Source organism: Nicotiana tomentosiformis, chromosome 1, assembly GCF_000390325.3.
Source record: "Nicotiana tomentosiformis chromosome 1, ASM39032v3, whole genome shotgun sequence".
Taxonomy (NCBI): domain Eukaryota; kingdom Viridiplantae; phylum Streptophyta; class Magnoliopsida; order Solanales; family Solanaceae; genus Nicotiana; species Nicotiana tomentosiformis.
Window position 1 is genome coordinate 37,057,346 of NC_090812.1, and position 15,220 is coordinate 37,072,565.

The 15,220-nt window shown below is 40.4% G+C and overlaps 1 protein-coding gene and 1 long non-coding RNA gene across 2 annotated transcripts; one reads left to right on the top strand and one right to left on the bottom strand.

The window, feature by feature from the left end:
* Window positions 1-5,419: 5,419 nt before the first annotated feature.
* Window positions 5,420-10,074, bottom strand: LOC104108839 (uncharacterized). Its single transcript, XM_009617968.4, has 4 exons — window positions 8,883-10,074; window positions 8,642-8,791; window positions 6,551-6,736; window positions 5,420-5,870 (listed from the first exon to the last, which is right to left on the bottom strand). Exons 1-4 carry the CDS (start codon window positions 9,930-9,932, stop codon window positions 5,790-5,792), a joined length of 1,467 nt encoding a protein of 488 aa, XP_009616263.1. The 5' UTR covers window positions 9,933-10,074; the 3' UTR covers window positions 5,420-5,789.
* LOC108947314 (uncharacterized) lies at window positions 5,841-6,028 on the top strand. Its single transcript, XR_001971754.3, has 2 exons — window positions 5,841-5,933; window positions 5,968-6,028. It is a non-coding gene; the product is annotated as an uncharacterized lncRNA (long non-coding RNA).
* Window positions 10,075-15,220: the final 5,146 nt, after the last annotated feature.

The window sequence follows — 15,220 nt, forward strand, 5'->3', positions numbered from 1 at the left end:
CCCTAGAATTGATATTAATATGATTATTGAAATGTGTTGAAAGTCGTGTACACGAGGTTACGAGTGTGTACACGGGCTAAATGTGAAAGATTATATTTTTAAATTGTGTAGATCATTGTTGCGCAGTTATTAAATTATTTTATCTTGTTATATTCTTCATCATTGATCTTTGCTATATATTTTAGATTTGTTTACCTTTTTCCTGCTAATTGTTTTACATGTTTAATTGAAACTTGGTTTCTTTTATACTGTGCATTATTTGAAGGTTGATTTTCTTTAAATTAAGTAATATTAATATGAAGTATTTGACATTTTTAAATTTGAAATATTGAAATATTATTTTCCTGAATTATTTATTCTTGAATATTTTCGTAAGATTTTTTTTTTGGATTATTCTGGCCTGAGCCATGAGCTCTTTATTATTGAAAAATATTGTTGTTGATTTTTTTGTGAAAAATTGAAATATTGGGCACTTGAGGTGCAAATTGTGATATATTATTATATTGATACGCATGTGGTGGTATAAGGTCTGGATGCATGCGGTGAGATAAGGGTGGCTTGATACGCATGGCTAGGGGTGACTACTAGAAGTCATGCGGTGTGATAAGGGTGGCTAAAACGCGGGATGCTATTTCGGAAAAAAAAAATGCTTTCTTTAAATTAATTGTGAAGGCTCCCGCGGTGGTATAAGGAAATGAGATATTGTGAAATTATTTATAATTTGGGACTACGAGGCGGTACTTCCGTAGTGCCCTTGTTGATATTGATTTATGGCCATAGTTGCTTTCGATTAATTGTTGTGATTTTCATAAAGTTGAAGGAAATTCTGTTTTGATTCCACGAGATATTATTTGCAATTATTTGGTGTCATTAAATGTGACATACTATTTGATTCATTTCCAATGTCATTTTATTTTACTATATTGATAAACATTTTGCCATGCCATTATTATATTCCAGTAGGGCCTCACCTGACCTCGTCACTACTCTACCGAGGTTAGGCTTGGCACTTACTGGGTACCGTTGTGGTGTACTCATACTACACTTCTGCATATCTTTTTGTGCAGATCCAGGTATAATTTACCAGCCTAGACGTCAGTGAGTTACCTGCGCACGGAGACTTCGAGGTATATCTGCCAGCGTCCGCAGACTTCGGAGTCCCCTTCTATCATTTTATGTTGCTTCCTTATATTTTATTTAGACCTTGACATATAGAGACATTGAGAATAAATTCTTACAAGCTTGTGATTTATTTCTACCGGGTTTTGGGAGTTGAAATTGTTTGAATTATAGTTTATTTACTTCAGATATTTATTATTATTTCGCATTGATAGGCTTACCTAGTCTTAGAGACTAGGTGCCATCACGACCTCTTACGGAGGGAATTTGGGATCGTGACAGCTTCCCAATTACCTTCTTCAGCCTTTCTGCCAGTAACTTCGCTGTAATCTTGTAAACACTTCCAATGAGACTAATAGGCCTATAGTCTCTCAGTTCAATTGCTCCTTTCTTTTTGGGGATCGGAGTGATGAAAGATGCATTACATGATCTCACCATGTAACACTGCTGGTGAAAGTATTTGAGCGCCCACATCATCTCTGGCTTGATAAAGTCCCATGTCTTTTGAAAGAAGGCCATAGTAAATCCATCTGGACCAGGTGCTTTATCTAGAGCGCATGACTGGACAACGGCATGCACTTCTTCTTCCTCAAAAGCTTTTTCTAACATCTCCCCATCTTCACTTGATAATCTGGCAACATCATCAAAATTAGCATTGGGCCTCCACGTTTCACTCTCAGTGTACAGGTCCTGGTAATAGTTCAAAATCTCTTCGCTGATCACATCCTTATAATCTGTTATTTCATTATACACTTTGAGCTTGTCAATATTGTTGTTCCTCCTGTGTGAGTTTGCAATTGTTTGGAAGTATCGTGTGTTCCTGTCTCCTTCTTTGAGCCACAAGCATCTTGATTTTTGCCTCCATGATATTTCTTCAGCTTTAGCCAATTCTATTAGCTCCACTTTCAGGTTCATTACCATTTGCTTCTCAGCTTGTGTTAAGGCTCTGTTTTCTGCTGTCTGATATAAAACTGAGAGCTCCTTCAAGGCCTTAGTTCTTTTTGCTTCCACTTTTCCATAGACATCTCTGTTCCAATTGCTTATGTCCTTTTTTAAATTCCTCAATTTTTGTACTAGTATAAAATCTGGGCTGCCACTTATGAGGTAACTCTGCCACCACTCCTTCACCATGTCAATGAACCCTTCTTGTTGCAGCCACATGTTTTCGAACTTGAAATAAGAAGGTGTTGAGCCTCATTCCCCACTCTCCAACATAAGAGGTTTGTGATCAGAGAGAGCTCTTGGGAGGGCCAACTGATTGATTGCTTTGAAGCTTTCATTTTACTCAGAGCGTATAAGGAACCTATCAATCCTAGAGGCCTGTAAACAATCCTCCCCCCTTGCCCAAGTGTATTGTGCCCCTTGGAGAGGTAAATCTAATAGCTGCAGGTCCATAATAATATCTGAAAAATTTCTCATAGCCCTGGATCTTCTAGTGCAGTTGAGCCTTTCATTTTCGAATCTACATACAATAAAATCCCCTCCAACCATCCATTGGTCACTCCATATACCTCTAATAGCTACTAGTTCATGCTATAATTCCTTCCTCTTTGCATTGGTGTGTGGACCATACACACCTGTGAAAGCCCATCTGAAATCTTCTTGTAAACTTTCAAGAAAGCATGTGATTGAGAAGCTGCCTTGGTGAGAATCATTACATTTCCAAAGCCTTCTGTCCCACATAACTACAATACCACCCCTGGTTCAAGATGCCTTCGATTCTGCCCATTCAACCCATCTATTCCCCCATATTTGATAAAACATACTTATAGGATTCCTGAAGACACACAATGTCTGCTCTTCATTCTCGAACTAATGAGTCGAGAGTGCTCCTTTTATTCTTGTCATTAAGTCCCCTTATGTTCTAACTGAAAACTTTGACTTTCATCTGGGTGCTGCTTTGTAGTACCTGCCCCTACCACTTCTATCATAGTTGATACCACAGATTAAGTTTTGCACTTCTGCTTCCCCTTTCCTTTTCCCTTTCTTCTTACTTGTTGATTCCCCTTTACTTTGCATCTGAGCTTGCCGTCTCTAATCCATTCTCATAATTAATTCAAAAATCTCATGTTCAAAACCAGTTACATTTATCCCAAAAGCCTTGCAAGCTTTTCCCGTTACTAATTTGGTCCATCTCGAGGTCTCAATGACTGCATGTTGCTGAATTTATTGCAATTGCCGGTGCTCATCATCATGCCAGGTTAACGACAACATGTCATTATAAGAAGAAGATGAATAATAAGTGACTGAGCATGCTGAAGTTGTTGAGGCAATATCTGACCATTTTAAACTGTGGGGAAAGCCCCTAGGGTTGTTGATGAAGTTGTCAGCTTCGTCGTCCGCATCTGCATCCACTTCAGAATGATTAATAGTTGTTGCATGTAGTGACTGTGCGATGATGATAGTGTTATCGACTTGGGGTTGCTGCAGAATTTCTGATGGAGAGGCATTGGTAGTATACAGAGGCTTTTTAGGTCCGTATTGAAAACAGATATCTGGTGCGACTGTTCTGGGTCTCCACTCCTGTAAGGGCTTAGTTATAAGCTTTGTATGGGCCTTCTTTGTTGGGCCTTTGGAATAAAATGGGACTACAGAAGCTGGGCCCAAGTTTAATTTCTCCTTGCCCTTAATTAAACCATTTACCTTGGTGGTATCTTTTGAGACCCGGCCCGGATGGTTTGAATTAAAGTGTTCTGCAACCACCTATCTACCCACATGCTTCGAATAGACAGGTCCTTCAACCACCAAACCCGATGTACCCACAGCTTTTTTGACTGACGAGCACCCCGCGTCTTCTTCTCCGGCAAGTTTAAAGACTGGGATTGGCTTTGGGGTGCCGGTAACATCTTTTAGAACTGAAATTTCGTACCTCCAGTGCTCCACATCGAGCTCAATCTTCTCTGGGCATTTACAATCAGAGATGTTAACACAAATTCTCGCCCAATAATGATGACTTCGATGCTTTGTATCCTCATCAATACCTATGAAACCACCGCAGAGATCCCCAATTGTTTTGAAGGTATCAAGTGACCGCGTATGGAGAGGAATCCCAAAAGCTTTGACCCATTTATGCTCAGATCTCTTGGATTTCTGCCTGGCCAACTCGGTTCCTGTTAAAGGTGACCACCACTGTAAAGTTAGACGTCGTCCATTCCAGAACCATTCACCAGCCTGAACTCTCACGGCTTCTTGCCTCAATGGTAACTCAAACAGAAATTGGTTGTAGGAGAGATGGGTAACATTCATGCCAGCACAGATCTTCCATCTATTCAAGAACCATTTTTGAATCACCTCCTGATTTGGGTTGTGATTAAAAGAATCATTGAAAGTTCCAACCAAGCATCTCGATAAAAACTGGTGATTGCTATCTTCTGTTGCTGGGTTGACCTTGATCACCTTATCAACCACCGTCGCTGGGAATTTCGCTAACTCCGGCCATTGGGCAATTTTGGCGGTATCGATATAAGACTTCGTCTGAGGAGTGTTAGAATGCTTGAATCTATTTGTTGTATGCTTCCCGAGAAAATGTAAAATTTTCCCAGCTATGTCTCCCCATCCCCTGTTGTTGTCCGGTTCAGGAACTATTACTGTTGATTTCCTAATCCCCTGCAATGTTTCAATGTGCATGTAACAGCCATACATATTGAAGTTCTAAAAGGCTCTGTAGATGTATGCTTATGACTTCCTGTAGTTGTTCCTTGTTCTCTTTGATGCTTGATTAAGAACATCACAAACCCATCTAAGGTTTTCTTCATCGATTTTAATCCTGCTTGAAAATCTTCTGCCTCTTTCAATCAACACAAACCACCCTTCACCGTAGTCTATAAGTTCGAAAGATTTTTCACCTGAAATTAAAAAGATTTTGTTTTCCATTGTACTTTAAAAGAAGTCGGAGTGTTACGGGAAAGAAATATTGCCGGAGCATGTTACAAAGAGAGAGAGAGAGAGAAATAGTTGGCACATTTCCCAAGTCAGAGCTCCATATACAGTGGAATTAGTTTGTTTCAGTGGTGACTTGATTAATTGTCCATCTTCTAATATGGGGTCACTTGATTATTTTTCAATCTAACATTGGACATTGATTCGTTTACTCTCTGAGATCTAAATTACTGAGAACTATGTTTTTGCATTGAAAGTAATGAAAATAATTGAAACAATTGAGAAACATAGTTAAAGGTTCAACATCAGGACCAACGATGCAGTAATCCTCGATGTCGAGTTGCGATCAGCTGCTGCACGTAAAAGATTATAGTCGCAAGAAATTTGGCTATACAAGAATCATGTAATCCAAAAGGAACAATTGGAAGAAATTAGAGTTCCCAAAAGGGAGGGTTGAAATCATTATTTCCAGAAGTATGTTCCTAGTATCTTGAGGGTAAGACATTAGTATTAAGCAAATCCGAACAATTCCTGACCTCTAAGAAGTGACCAGAAATCATCTTCAAATTATTGAAAACTGAGATGTCTCAATGCCAATGGAGAGCCTTAAAACAAAACTACCATTATATGTCACAACTCAAAAAAATCAAAAATGTCCATAACAGAAGCCAAATGCTCAGCATTCTAGTAAACAAACTTGTACTGCAGTAGTTCCTCACCACCCTGATCATAATGCTACTGTTTAAGCACCTCTTGCTCAAATTCAACGTTAAAGATTATTATGAAATGATCTACTTGTAATGCTGAGAAACCTCCCATACAACCTTATCCATGAACTGGCATTTCTTGTCAAATCCCCACCCTGGGTTGCTCTGTTTAGATACATAACTGTCAGATATTGCGCCACAGTGGAAACTTAAGAAGCGAGCGTCCAGGTAAAAGATGAAACAGTTCAAGATGTCTTTATAGGTAAAAGATGAAACAGTTCAAGATATCTTTATTTCTAGATTCATGATTGATTGACGAAAAGGAGTTAATATAACTGTAATTAGAATTTTCAAAGGGAAAAAAAAATCTTTGATATAAAAATAAAACATAAAAAAGAAAGATTATGATAAACTGATTATAGTCAAATTGAACACCACAAAATAAATACGCGCACACAAAAGCTAAGTCTAGTCCCTCAACATCCAATGATGTACTTCCTCCTACAACAGCAACATGTCTATAAAACTTCACTGAGTATATTAGAAAGAATGGGTGGTTGTGCTAGTCTCTTTTAAAACTACTAAATAATCAGGGAGGATAGTTATTCTTCTATAAGTAAAAGACGATAATCGTTAGTTGGCAGGAATATTATAACTAAATAAGAAGATAGTTGATTTTCTTGTCTAAAAGTTAGTTTTTCTTTTCTTTTATCTCAGAGAGGTGTTTTTCATTCTTAGACCAATTTGCTATGCCTCAACTTTCAAATAATGAGGTTTCATACTGTTTTATTCTTATTAGGTTTAAGCTATTACTCAAAGCAAATAACCAGTTAATAATAATTGACCTGTAGAGACAGAACAGCACGCTCTGTGAACCGCTTTACTGAATTAGGTGCACTTTGTGGAAGAGTTTTTGCCACTCTTTCCAGCTCTTGTTGCTGTTGTTTTGCCGTTACTCTATCAGGTCCACTGTAGTAATCAACAATCTCTTTCATAAGTGGGACTGTCTCCATAGTTTCTTCGATGACTTTCTGAGAGGGGGAAAACAGATTTTACGCCAGCTGAAGAAGATGATCAATAAAGAAAAAGGTACCAAAGGACTAACTGCTTAATTGAGTTCACAACAAGCAATAAGACCATTAAGTCAAACAAATGCAATTCTCCATTCAATGGACAAAACATTGGAAGCTAAATGTTTTGAGTTTTAAACTCATGAGCCCTGCAAGATATGGCTTAGGAGATTCCACGGTTGAAAAATAGAATTGGGGATAAAATGAGACACCACAATACCAGACAAAAGTAGATGATAATCTATAAGTGTCACGGACATAATATTGTAGAATAAAGTGAAAATCACCAATCGGAATGTTAAGAACTACTTGCAAATTAAGCAAGAAGTAATCAGATAACCTAATCTAATGTACATTAAGTGAGAGGTTTCACCCCATGCATCTTGCCATTCGGTCACATTATGCGGTAATTCAGACATTTCTGCTCTTTTACCTTTCTTTTACTAGTTGGTTGTGCTTTGGCTTAGGTGATTTAGGCTGGTGGTCAAGCCAGATACTGTTATGCCCTCAAGGATTTTTGAATTTGCTTTTATTGCTTTATTTCCACTTGGAATCCGGCAGTGCAGAATTACTATGATGTCCTCAATTTGGTTTATCCTTCATGTTTTGTTCATGGAACATGGTCTGAGATGAACTTAAATGGGGAACGTGGTCAGGGAGATTTATATAACCAAGTTGACTTTTTTAATTGATCCTTCTTTGTAGGAAACCTCTACAAAGACTTCTTTTTCAGAAGGCTTGAGATTTTTGCAAACTGCCACTACAACAACAACAACAATAAACCCAGTGTAATCCCACAGGTGGGAACTTATTCTTTTTGTTGCAAACTGCCACTACAATCCCCAAATGTCCAGGAATCTATAGTCCACTGCATAATCACTATAGCTACATGTACTTAAATCCTTCTGTCACACTACTAGTCTACAGATAAATTCGTGTACTACTCTAGACTCGAATTGTAACTTGGCATTGCTGCACCAGTGCCCTAAAGAACTTGTGAGTTTGTCAGCTTTCACATCAATACTAGTGTAGTTCATACATTAGGTGCACCAGCCTCTCTCGCTCTCTCCCATTATCCTGGAATTTACTTATTTGTTGTAGAGGGGTCCATGCATAGCAATATTTCATTATGAACATGCTTAGTTGGAGAATCTGGATTTAATGCAATTCCCAAAGATCTTTTTTTCTTTTTGAAAGGTAAGGTTGGAAACAATTTCAAAAGATCTTCACTAACCAAAAAGCTATAACATAGGCATCTTTTTGCATATAGGGAAAATCACTTTAAGCGTAGATTGTCAGCTAAATTTTTAATGCTGGAAATGATATAGAAGCACTCAAAAGACAGATGAGAAAGATCAGATTCGTTGTGGGTGATACGCAATAAATTGTCAATTAGGAATCAGTGAAGTCCTCTAGGCCATAGGTTTAAGAAATAAACACAGAGTAGAGGCAATAAAGTACCATACATAATTGCTCAAACATTTTAGCCATCAGTGAAGCATAGAGCGTAAAAGCAAATGCACCGAATCAATTATTAAAGCAGAAAGAGACATAGAAATATGAAGGTCTTACAAGCACATAGTTTACATAATAGGTCAAATCACAGATAGAGGAAATGACGGCACGGTTTAAGAATCTAATATTATATCAGATAAGGTAATTGGTCTAGTAATTAGACCCTTCCAATGTGGTTTTACAGAATGAAGAATTGACCATGGAGACAAAACTGAGTACCATGAATCCATGAAAAACTAGATTTGGAATCCGCAAATATTGAAGATTCCAGAACATAGTTGAGGCAACACCATTTACTATAAGGCAGTACACAATACGATAAAAGCAGAAGCAAGATAGATCTCAGTTTACCTCCCACTCTTCTTGATCCTTAATCCCTTCATATGCCATGAGGAATGGCTTCATCTTTTCAAGAGCATCCCGAAGGGAAATTGGAGGCTTCTCATCAATATCAGGATTGCTTTCAAAGTCTCCCACCAAGTACTCTGGCTCACACTCTATCTGTAGACAAAAGTAACATAAAAAATAAACAATATAAAGCAACTGAAAGTGCTTCAAGTAAACGAATCTCTCAACAAACTAAATGTATTACCATCATGTTAGTGTGGAGGGCCTCCACGTAAGCATCATCCATAGGAGAAGGCAACACTCTAGCACTCATTTCTTCAAAGGCTTCAGCCAATGTGTTCATAGTTTCAGGTCCAAGCTTGTTAGCCAATTTCTCTCCATCAGCATTATCACCTAGATAAAACCCACTCTCTAAACTATCATTCTCATTCTCCTCACGACGACCATAACCTCGTCCTCTTCCCCTTCCCCTCCCCCCTCTACCTCTCATTGCACCACGTCCACCCCTCCCTCTAAACCCTCCTACCCCTCTCCCACCACCATCACCATCACCATCACCATCATCATGTCTCGACAATATCCCTACGGCCTTCTTTACAGCATCCTCCCTACTCAACCTCTGGGGAGGTGGACTGCTCGCCCTCTTCCCTGAATCAGCATCAGCTCTCTGCTGCTGCTGCTGCTGCCGAACCCGGAGATGGCGATTCTCTTCCTTAGGCTTCTCAGATACCGGAGAAGAAGCTGTTTGCAGGGGCTTCCCTCGTCCAGCACCGGACAAAAGCGATGTTAAACTAGAAGCAAGATTACTATCTTCTCTTTGTTTCGGAGCATCAGAAGAGCTAGGATTTGAATCAGATGTTTCTTCTTCTTTAGCGAAGAAAATAGGTTTCTTCAGCGGCGACGGCTGCTGATGCTGCTGTTGCGGCTGAGGTTGTGGTGGGGTAAATTGTCCGGGCCCACCTCGGCCACGTCCAGCCGGGGGACTAGGGTTAGGATTGGGTTTATCGACGAAGGAAGAAAATGAGGGGAGAATTGGGGAGGACGGGAATGGTTTACCTCGGCCTCCTCCATGTCCGATTCCATCAGGGGTAGCCGTAGGAGGGAATGATTCGGGTTTGGATTCGGGTTTTCCCGGACTGAATCCGAAGTTTGGGGAATCGGAACCTCTTCCCCTGCCTCGACCACTGCCGCCGCCGCCGGAGAAAGTGGAAAAGGCGGAGGAAATGGAAGAGGGTGGGGTGGTGGGGGGTCTGCCGATGGAGCAGTGAGAAAGCTTGGTCAAGCTTCGTCTCATTTCTTGTACAGAAGATGTGTTGAAGATGAAACAATGAGATCCCAAAGGGGGAATGAAAGGGGCACCAGGGTTTAACGTCCCAGTATGTACTATGAAGTGTTTGCAGTGGTGGTTTTGGGTTTGAATTTTGGTTTTTTTTTTTTTTTTTTTTAATATAACTAGGAATACTATTGGATTTACTAAGTTTTACAGAATGTGATTTGCTTGTTACAGTCACAAGTTAATTTTCAAATAACCCAGTCTTAAAAATTGTAATGAAAATAAATACTACCTCAAATGGTTACTTGTATTTAGAGGTAGGTTCAATACAATTTTTGAAATGTAACTCCGAATAAAATGATTTTATATACCTCAAGATGACTTATATGTATTTGATTCTCTATTCTATTTTATTTTGTATTTATAACAAGAACAAGGAAGACATGTACGGATCCCTGATCTATTTACTAGCGTGTTATATTAAGCATTCCTCAAATTCATATCATGTATATCAAACTTGTTACAAACATAATCAATTTGAGGAATTCTAGGAGCTTTACCATAAAATGTATGTTAGTTGATTATTCGAACTAACAAATGTAGTCATAGTACTTTTGATGTTGTAACTTTTCTCGAATAGTAACACCCAATCACAACGTTTGTATAGCCATATATATTGAAGGGTGGTCAATCGAATATTTTTTATCGAAAAATTATACTGTCTATATAGAAATTTATATTGTGTATATGAGTCAAAAATTATTTTTTATATGTGTATATTTACCCGAAAAATCGGATATAGTTAAATTTATAAGTAGTTCTAAGGATATGTGATATAGCTTGACATAATTCGTATAAGTGAATATTTAGATTCTTGGCTATAAAAACGGGATATAAATTATTGAACAAGAAGAGTGAGTATGCTAAGTAAAACAAGCTCAAGAAATTTATTCTTTAATAAGAAAAGTAGTCTTTTCTTACAATGAATGAACATGCCATGTGCTTACAAGGATTCCCCTTTTATAGTAGAAGGATCTTATTTTATTTATAATAAAAAATATACAGTGGAGAATCCATGATGAATTGTCTCTTCCTCGATTCCCGCCAAGATTCTCTTCCCTAGTGCAGTTGCAACGGCTCTTGTCTGCAAGCTCGATACTGGCTCGAGCTCGGTATTGGGTCGAGCCCTCGGCCTTGGTTCGAGTTCGACATTCGCGGTGAGTGTCAATCGGTCTGTGCGTCTCCGACAACCTTCACGTTGCCTTGCGGTTCGATTTGGTCATGGGCTCGATAATGATACCGAATCGATTCCTCGATCGGTCTTGGAGCTCGAAGCTTGTTTGTACTATCTTCGGAACTCGTCTCGAAGTCTCACTTCGGTCGCTTACCATTCGAACTCGATCAAACGTACGAAGGCCGAAATCTATTTCGGCCGTATACAAATAGTCGCCTCGTTTCTCAGGAAGAATGTGGTGAGAAGCAATATGATCTTCAACGGCTCGATCGGATTATAAGCTAACGTTTTCACTGGGCTCGATCATGACGTACGTGATAGTTGTCCTATCGATTTAGTCTTTCAAGGTATTTAATGCATGTCAGACGGTGGTCGACCACCGCTGATACTGAACCGCCATGGTATAAACCTATAAATAACCCTTCCATTTATCATTTACCACTTTTACATCTTCAATCTCCCAAATTTTCTTACTCTTTCTGCCTCTATTTCGTCGCTTGTAGAGTCACCTTCACCAGCGTTTGGCACTATCAACCTTTCATCTTTCTTTGTTTTTCTTTTTCTTATATCAATGGCTAAAACTTCAAAACCCATACCAAAGCTTCCTCTTCACAGCCGTCCGGCGATAAGGCGCCGGTAGAGCCGCCTCCCCACGAGTATGTTCCTGGCCCGTGTACTCTAAAGATCGATTTTAATGTTGAAAATTCTTCGTCGGTTCCGGGTCGATGTGAGCATGTGTCGATGTACATGTGCTCAATAACAAAGGGCCATCTCGAGGCTGTGAGGAAAGACTGCAACTAGGGTCCCGAGGTTGTGTTGCAAATTCCCTCTCCCGAAGAGAGCATCATCACTCATGTGGAGGGATTTTTAAGTGTTTATACTTACCCCTTCACGTTGGGTCCCGTCGACCCAGTGATCATTGATTTTTGCAAAAGATATCAGATCACCCTCGGTCAAATTCATCATTCTCTATGGCGCATAGTAATCTTACTTCGCTACTTCTCCAACAAGGTCGGGGGCTGGATTTTATCCTAAACTACCTCATACGATTGTATCAGCCTCAAATTTTGAGGACTAATCAGGCTCCATCGTCGGGCAACGAAAGCTTTAATGTCGAGCATCGACGAAGACAAGGATCGGGTTTGGATGGGCCGTTATATTCGGGTGAGGACTCATGACCTTATCCCGGAAGAGAAGATGTCGTTTTCCGAGGAATGGAATTTTGACCGTAAGTGATTTTCATAAGGCGTTGCTTTTCGTATCTTTCTCTGATTCTATCTGATATCTCCCTCTGATATACAGGTGTCCCTTGGATGCCACAAGCGGTACCCGACCTCGGAAATTGGGTTCGGAAGTTAGCCATGACTTCCTCTTATGCCGAACGCGCTTGGCGTGATTTGGCGAAAGGTAAGTGGGAGGCCAAGAATCACGGTAAGGGTCACTTCTCATGTTTTTCGAAACGTTTTTTATGCTCCATTCGTTACTGACTTCCTTTCATGCAGGCGTAACCAAGGATGCCGTTTTGAGGCCTTCGAGTGGTGAGGAAGGAACCAAGTCCCCGGTCCCGAAACCGGGGAAAGATAAAAAGCGAAAAACTGTCTCTCGGTCAGAGGACCTCAAGCCCAAAACTCGAAGGGTGAGGAGGAAGGCAATCGCTCTTTCGATGGACTCGGTCCAACGACTGAGAGAAGAAGAAGAAGAAGAAGAAGAAGAAGAAGAAGAAGAAGAAGAAGAAAAAGAAGAAGAAGAAGAAGAAGATGTTTTGGCTTTGGTGGTCCGATCCGCGAAAGCTATCGATGTCGCTAGACCTTCTGAGCCGATGATGGCTACACTGGCCGGGGCCAGTTCCGATACCCCGAGTCTCGATCAGAGCGTCCCAAGCAATTCGCTCGGGACCACGATAGTGGGTCATTTGCCTTATCTTCCGACCTTTTCTGAGGAGGCGTTAAAGGAAGTTTCGAGCCGACCTCAGCCAGTGTGAGGTCGAGCTTCAGAAGGTCTTGGGGAAGAGAGATGCTCTGCGGCTTCTTTGCGGCCAAAAGGACGAGGTTATAAAGGACCTCCAAGCAGATTTGGCTAAGGCTCGTGAAGAAGAGGCTGAACTAGATAAGCAGGTGAGCCTCGTTCTGTTAGAGTATTGGTTTGACCCAACTGTGGAAGCTAACCCTTCGTTATCTCAGCTGCAACAAAAGGTTGAAAAGATCGGGTTGCTTCGGGAAGAAGTCGATCAAATCAAGGTCGAATGTGATCGGTGGAAGGAGACTATCGACCGCCTGGCTGCAGAAAAAGAAACTATCTTGACCAAATTATCATCGGTCGATGTTTAGCTTCGAAGCGTCAAGCAAAAAGGTTTGGCTCAGGCCAAGAGGATCGAGGAGCTTGAAACAAGGCTTGATGAGGCCAAGGCAGAGATTGAGTCATCGAAAGTTATGGCGGACAAGTCTATTATTGTGTGTCGGGCCGATGCCGAGGCTGCTCAAATGGAGGCAAGAGAGGCAGCGGATACTGCCGACACTCGAGCACATTGGGTTGCCGAACTTGCTAAGTGTCGATCTCGGAGGGAGACCCTCGAGGAGATACACGCTCGAGGTTTCAATCTTGTTGAAGAGATAAAAAGGGCCAAAAAACTCAAAGTTGATGCTGAAGCCTTGGCTTCTGATGGCGACGACGATGATGATGATGATGATGACGGTAGCAAGAGAGGGTCCGATAACTGTGGGGACCCCGGTGGAGAAGAGACCGCTCTCGATGATAATCCAGAAGCTTAGCCCTTAGCTTCTATGTTGCATTTATTCATGTAAACAATCTTTGTATATTTATACAAATATCTTTTTCTTTTACTGACTTGCTTCTGCTTTCTTGCCTTATGAAGATTTCATTCATGCCTTGCGAATGTTTTCATAAGGATTTAGGCGATTTCATCGAATTCGGTCTTTGTAGCCTTTATGGCCGAGTGAGTGTTTGCTCGAACTTGAAATAAAAGTAGCCCACAGGCTTAGTAGTCTAGTGAACGTTTCAAACTCGAAGTAAAGTAGCCTGTAGGCGTAATGGTCAAGTGGGTGCTTGCTCGAACTTGAAATAAAAGTGGCTCGTAGGCTTAGCAGTCGAGTGAATGATTCGAACTCGAACTTAAAGTATCGTAGCCCGTAGGCTTTTTATGATCGAGTGAGTGATTGCTCAAAGTCGAAGTAAGATAGCCTTTAGGATTTAATAATTGAGTGAGTGATTGCTTCGAACTCGAACTCGAAGTATCGTAGCCTGTAGGCCTTTTATGATCGAGTGAGTGATTGCTCGAACTCGAAGTAAGATAGCCCTTAGGCTTTAATAATTGCGTGAGTGATTGTTTCGAACTCGAACTCAAAATATCTTAGCTCGTATGCTTTTTATGACTGAGTGAGTAATTGCTCGAACTCGAAGTAAGATAGCCCTTAGGCTTTAATAATTGAGTGAGTGATTGTTTCGAACTCGAACTCAAAGTATCTTAGCCCGTAGGCTTTTTATGATCGAGTGAGTGATTGCTCGAACTCGAAGTAATATAGCCTTTAGGCTTTAATAATTGAGTGAGTGATTGCTTTGAACTCGAACTCGAAGTATCGTAGCTCGTAGGCCTTTTATGATCGAGTGAGTGATTGCTCGAACTCAAAGTAAGATAACCCTTAGGCTTTAATAATTGAGTGAGTGATCGTTTCGAACTCGAACTCGAATTATCTTAGCCCGTAGGCTTTTTATGACCGAGTGAGTGATTGCTCGAACTCAAAGTAAGATAGCCCTTAGGCTTTAATAATTAAGTGAGTGATTGTTTCAAACTCGAACTCAAAGTATCGTAGCCCGTAGGCTTTTTATGATCGCTTGTATCAAAAATTCTTTTGATGGTGGTTGGCCTTTAAGCTTGTTTGAATTATGAAGCAGGAAGATCTTTTCAAAGTGTGAGATATCTGAAAAAAGAAGAAGTTCTCCTTTATAAGTCATTATACATGTGTTCGTATCTTGTGCCAGAGTTCGAGCAAAACTACGTGGTCATGGTTCGTTTTGACCATTTGGCCCTTACACTTTTCTCTATCGAGACCCTGTTCGA

What these genes read in the sequence shown, in the direction of transcription:
- LOC104108839 (XM_009617968.4), bottom strand. Translation starts at nt 9,932, where the DNA reads ATGAGACGAAGCTTGACCAAGCTTTCTCACTGCTCCATCGGCAGACCC. An exon ending in CCCTCCACACTAACATGATG is followed by an intron (nt 8,792 to 8,882) that starts GTAATACATTTA and finishes TTTTGTCTACAG; the next exon opens with ATAGAGTGTGAGCCAGAGTA. An exon ending in AGGATCAAGAAGAGTGGGAG is followed by an intron (nt 6,737 to 8,641) that starts GTAAACTGAGAT and finishes TCCCCCTCTCAG; the next exon opens with AAAGTCATCGAAGAAACTAT.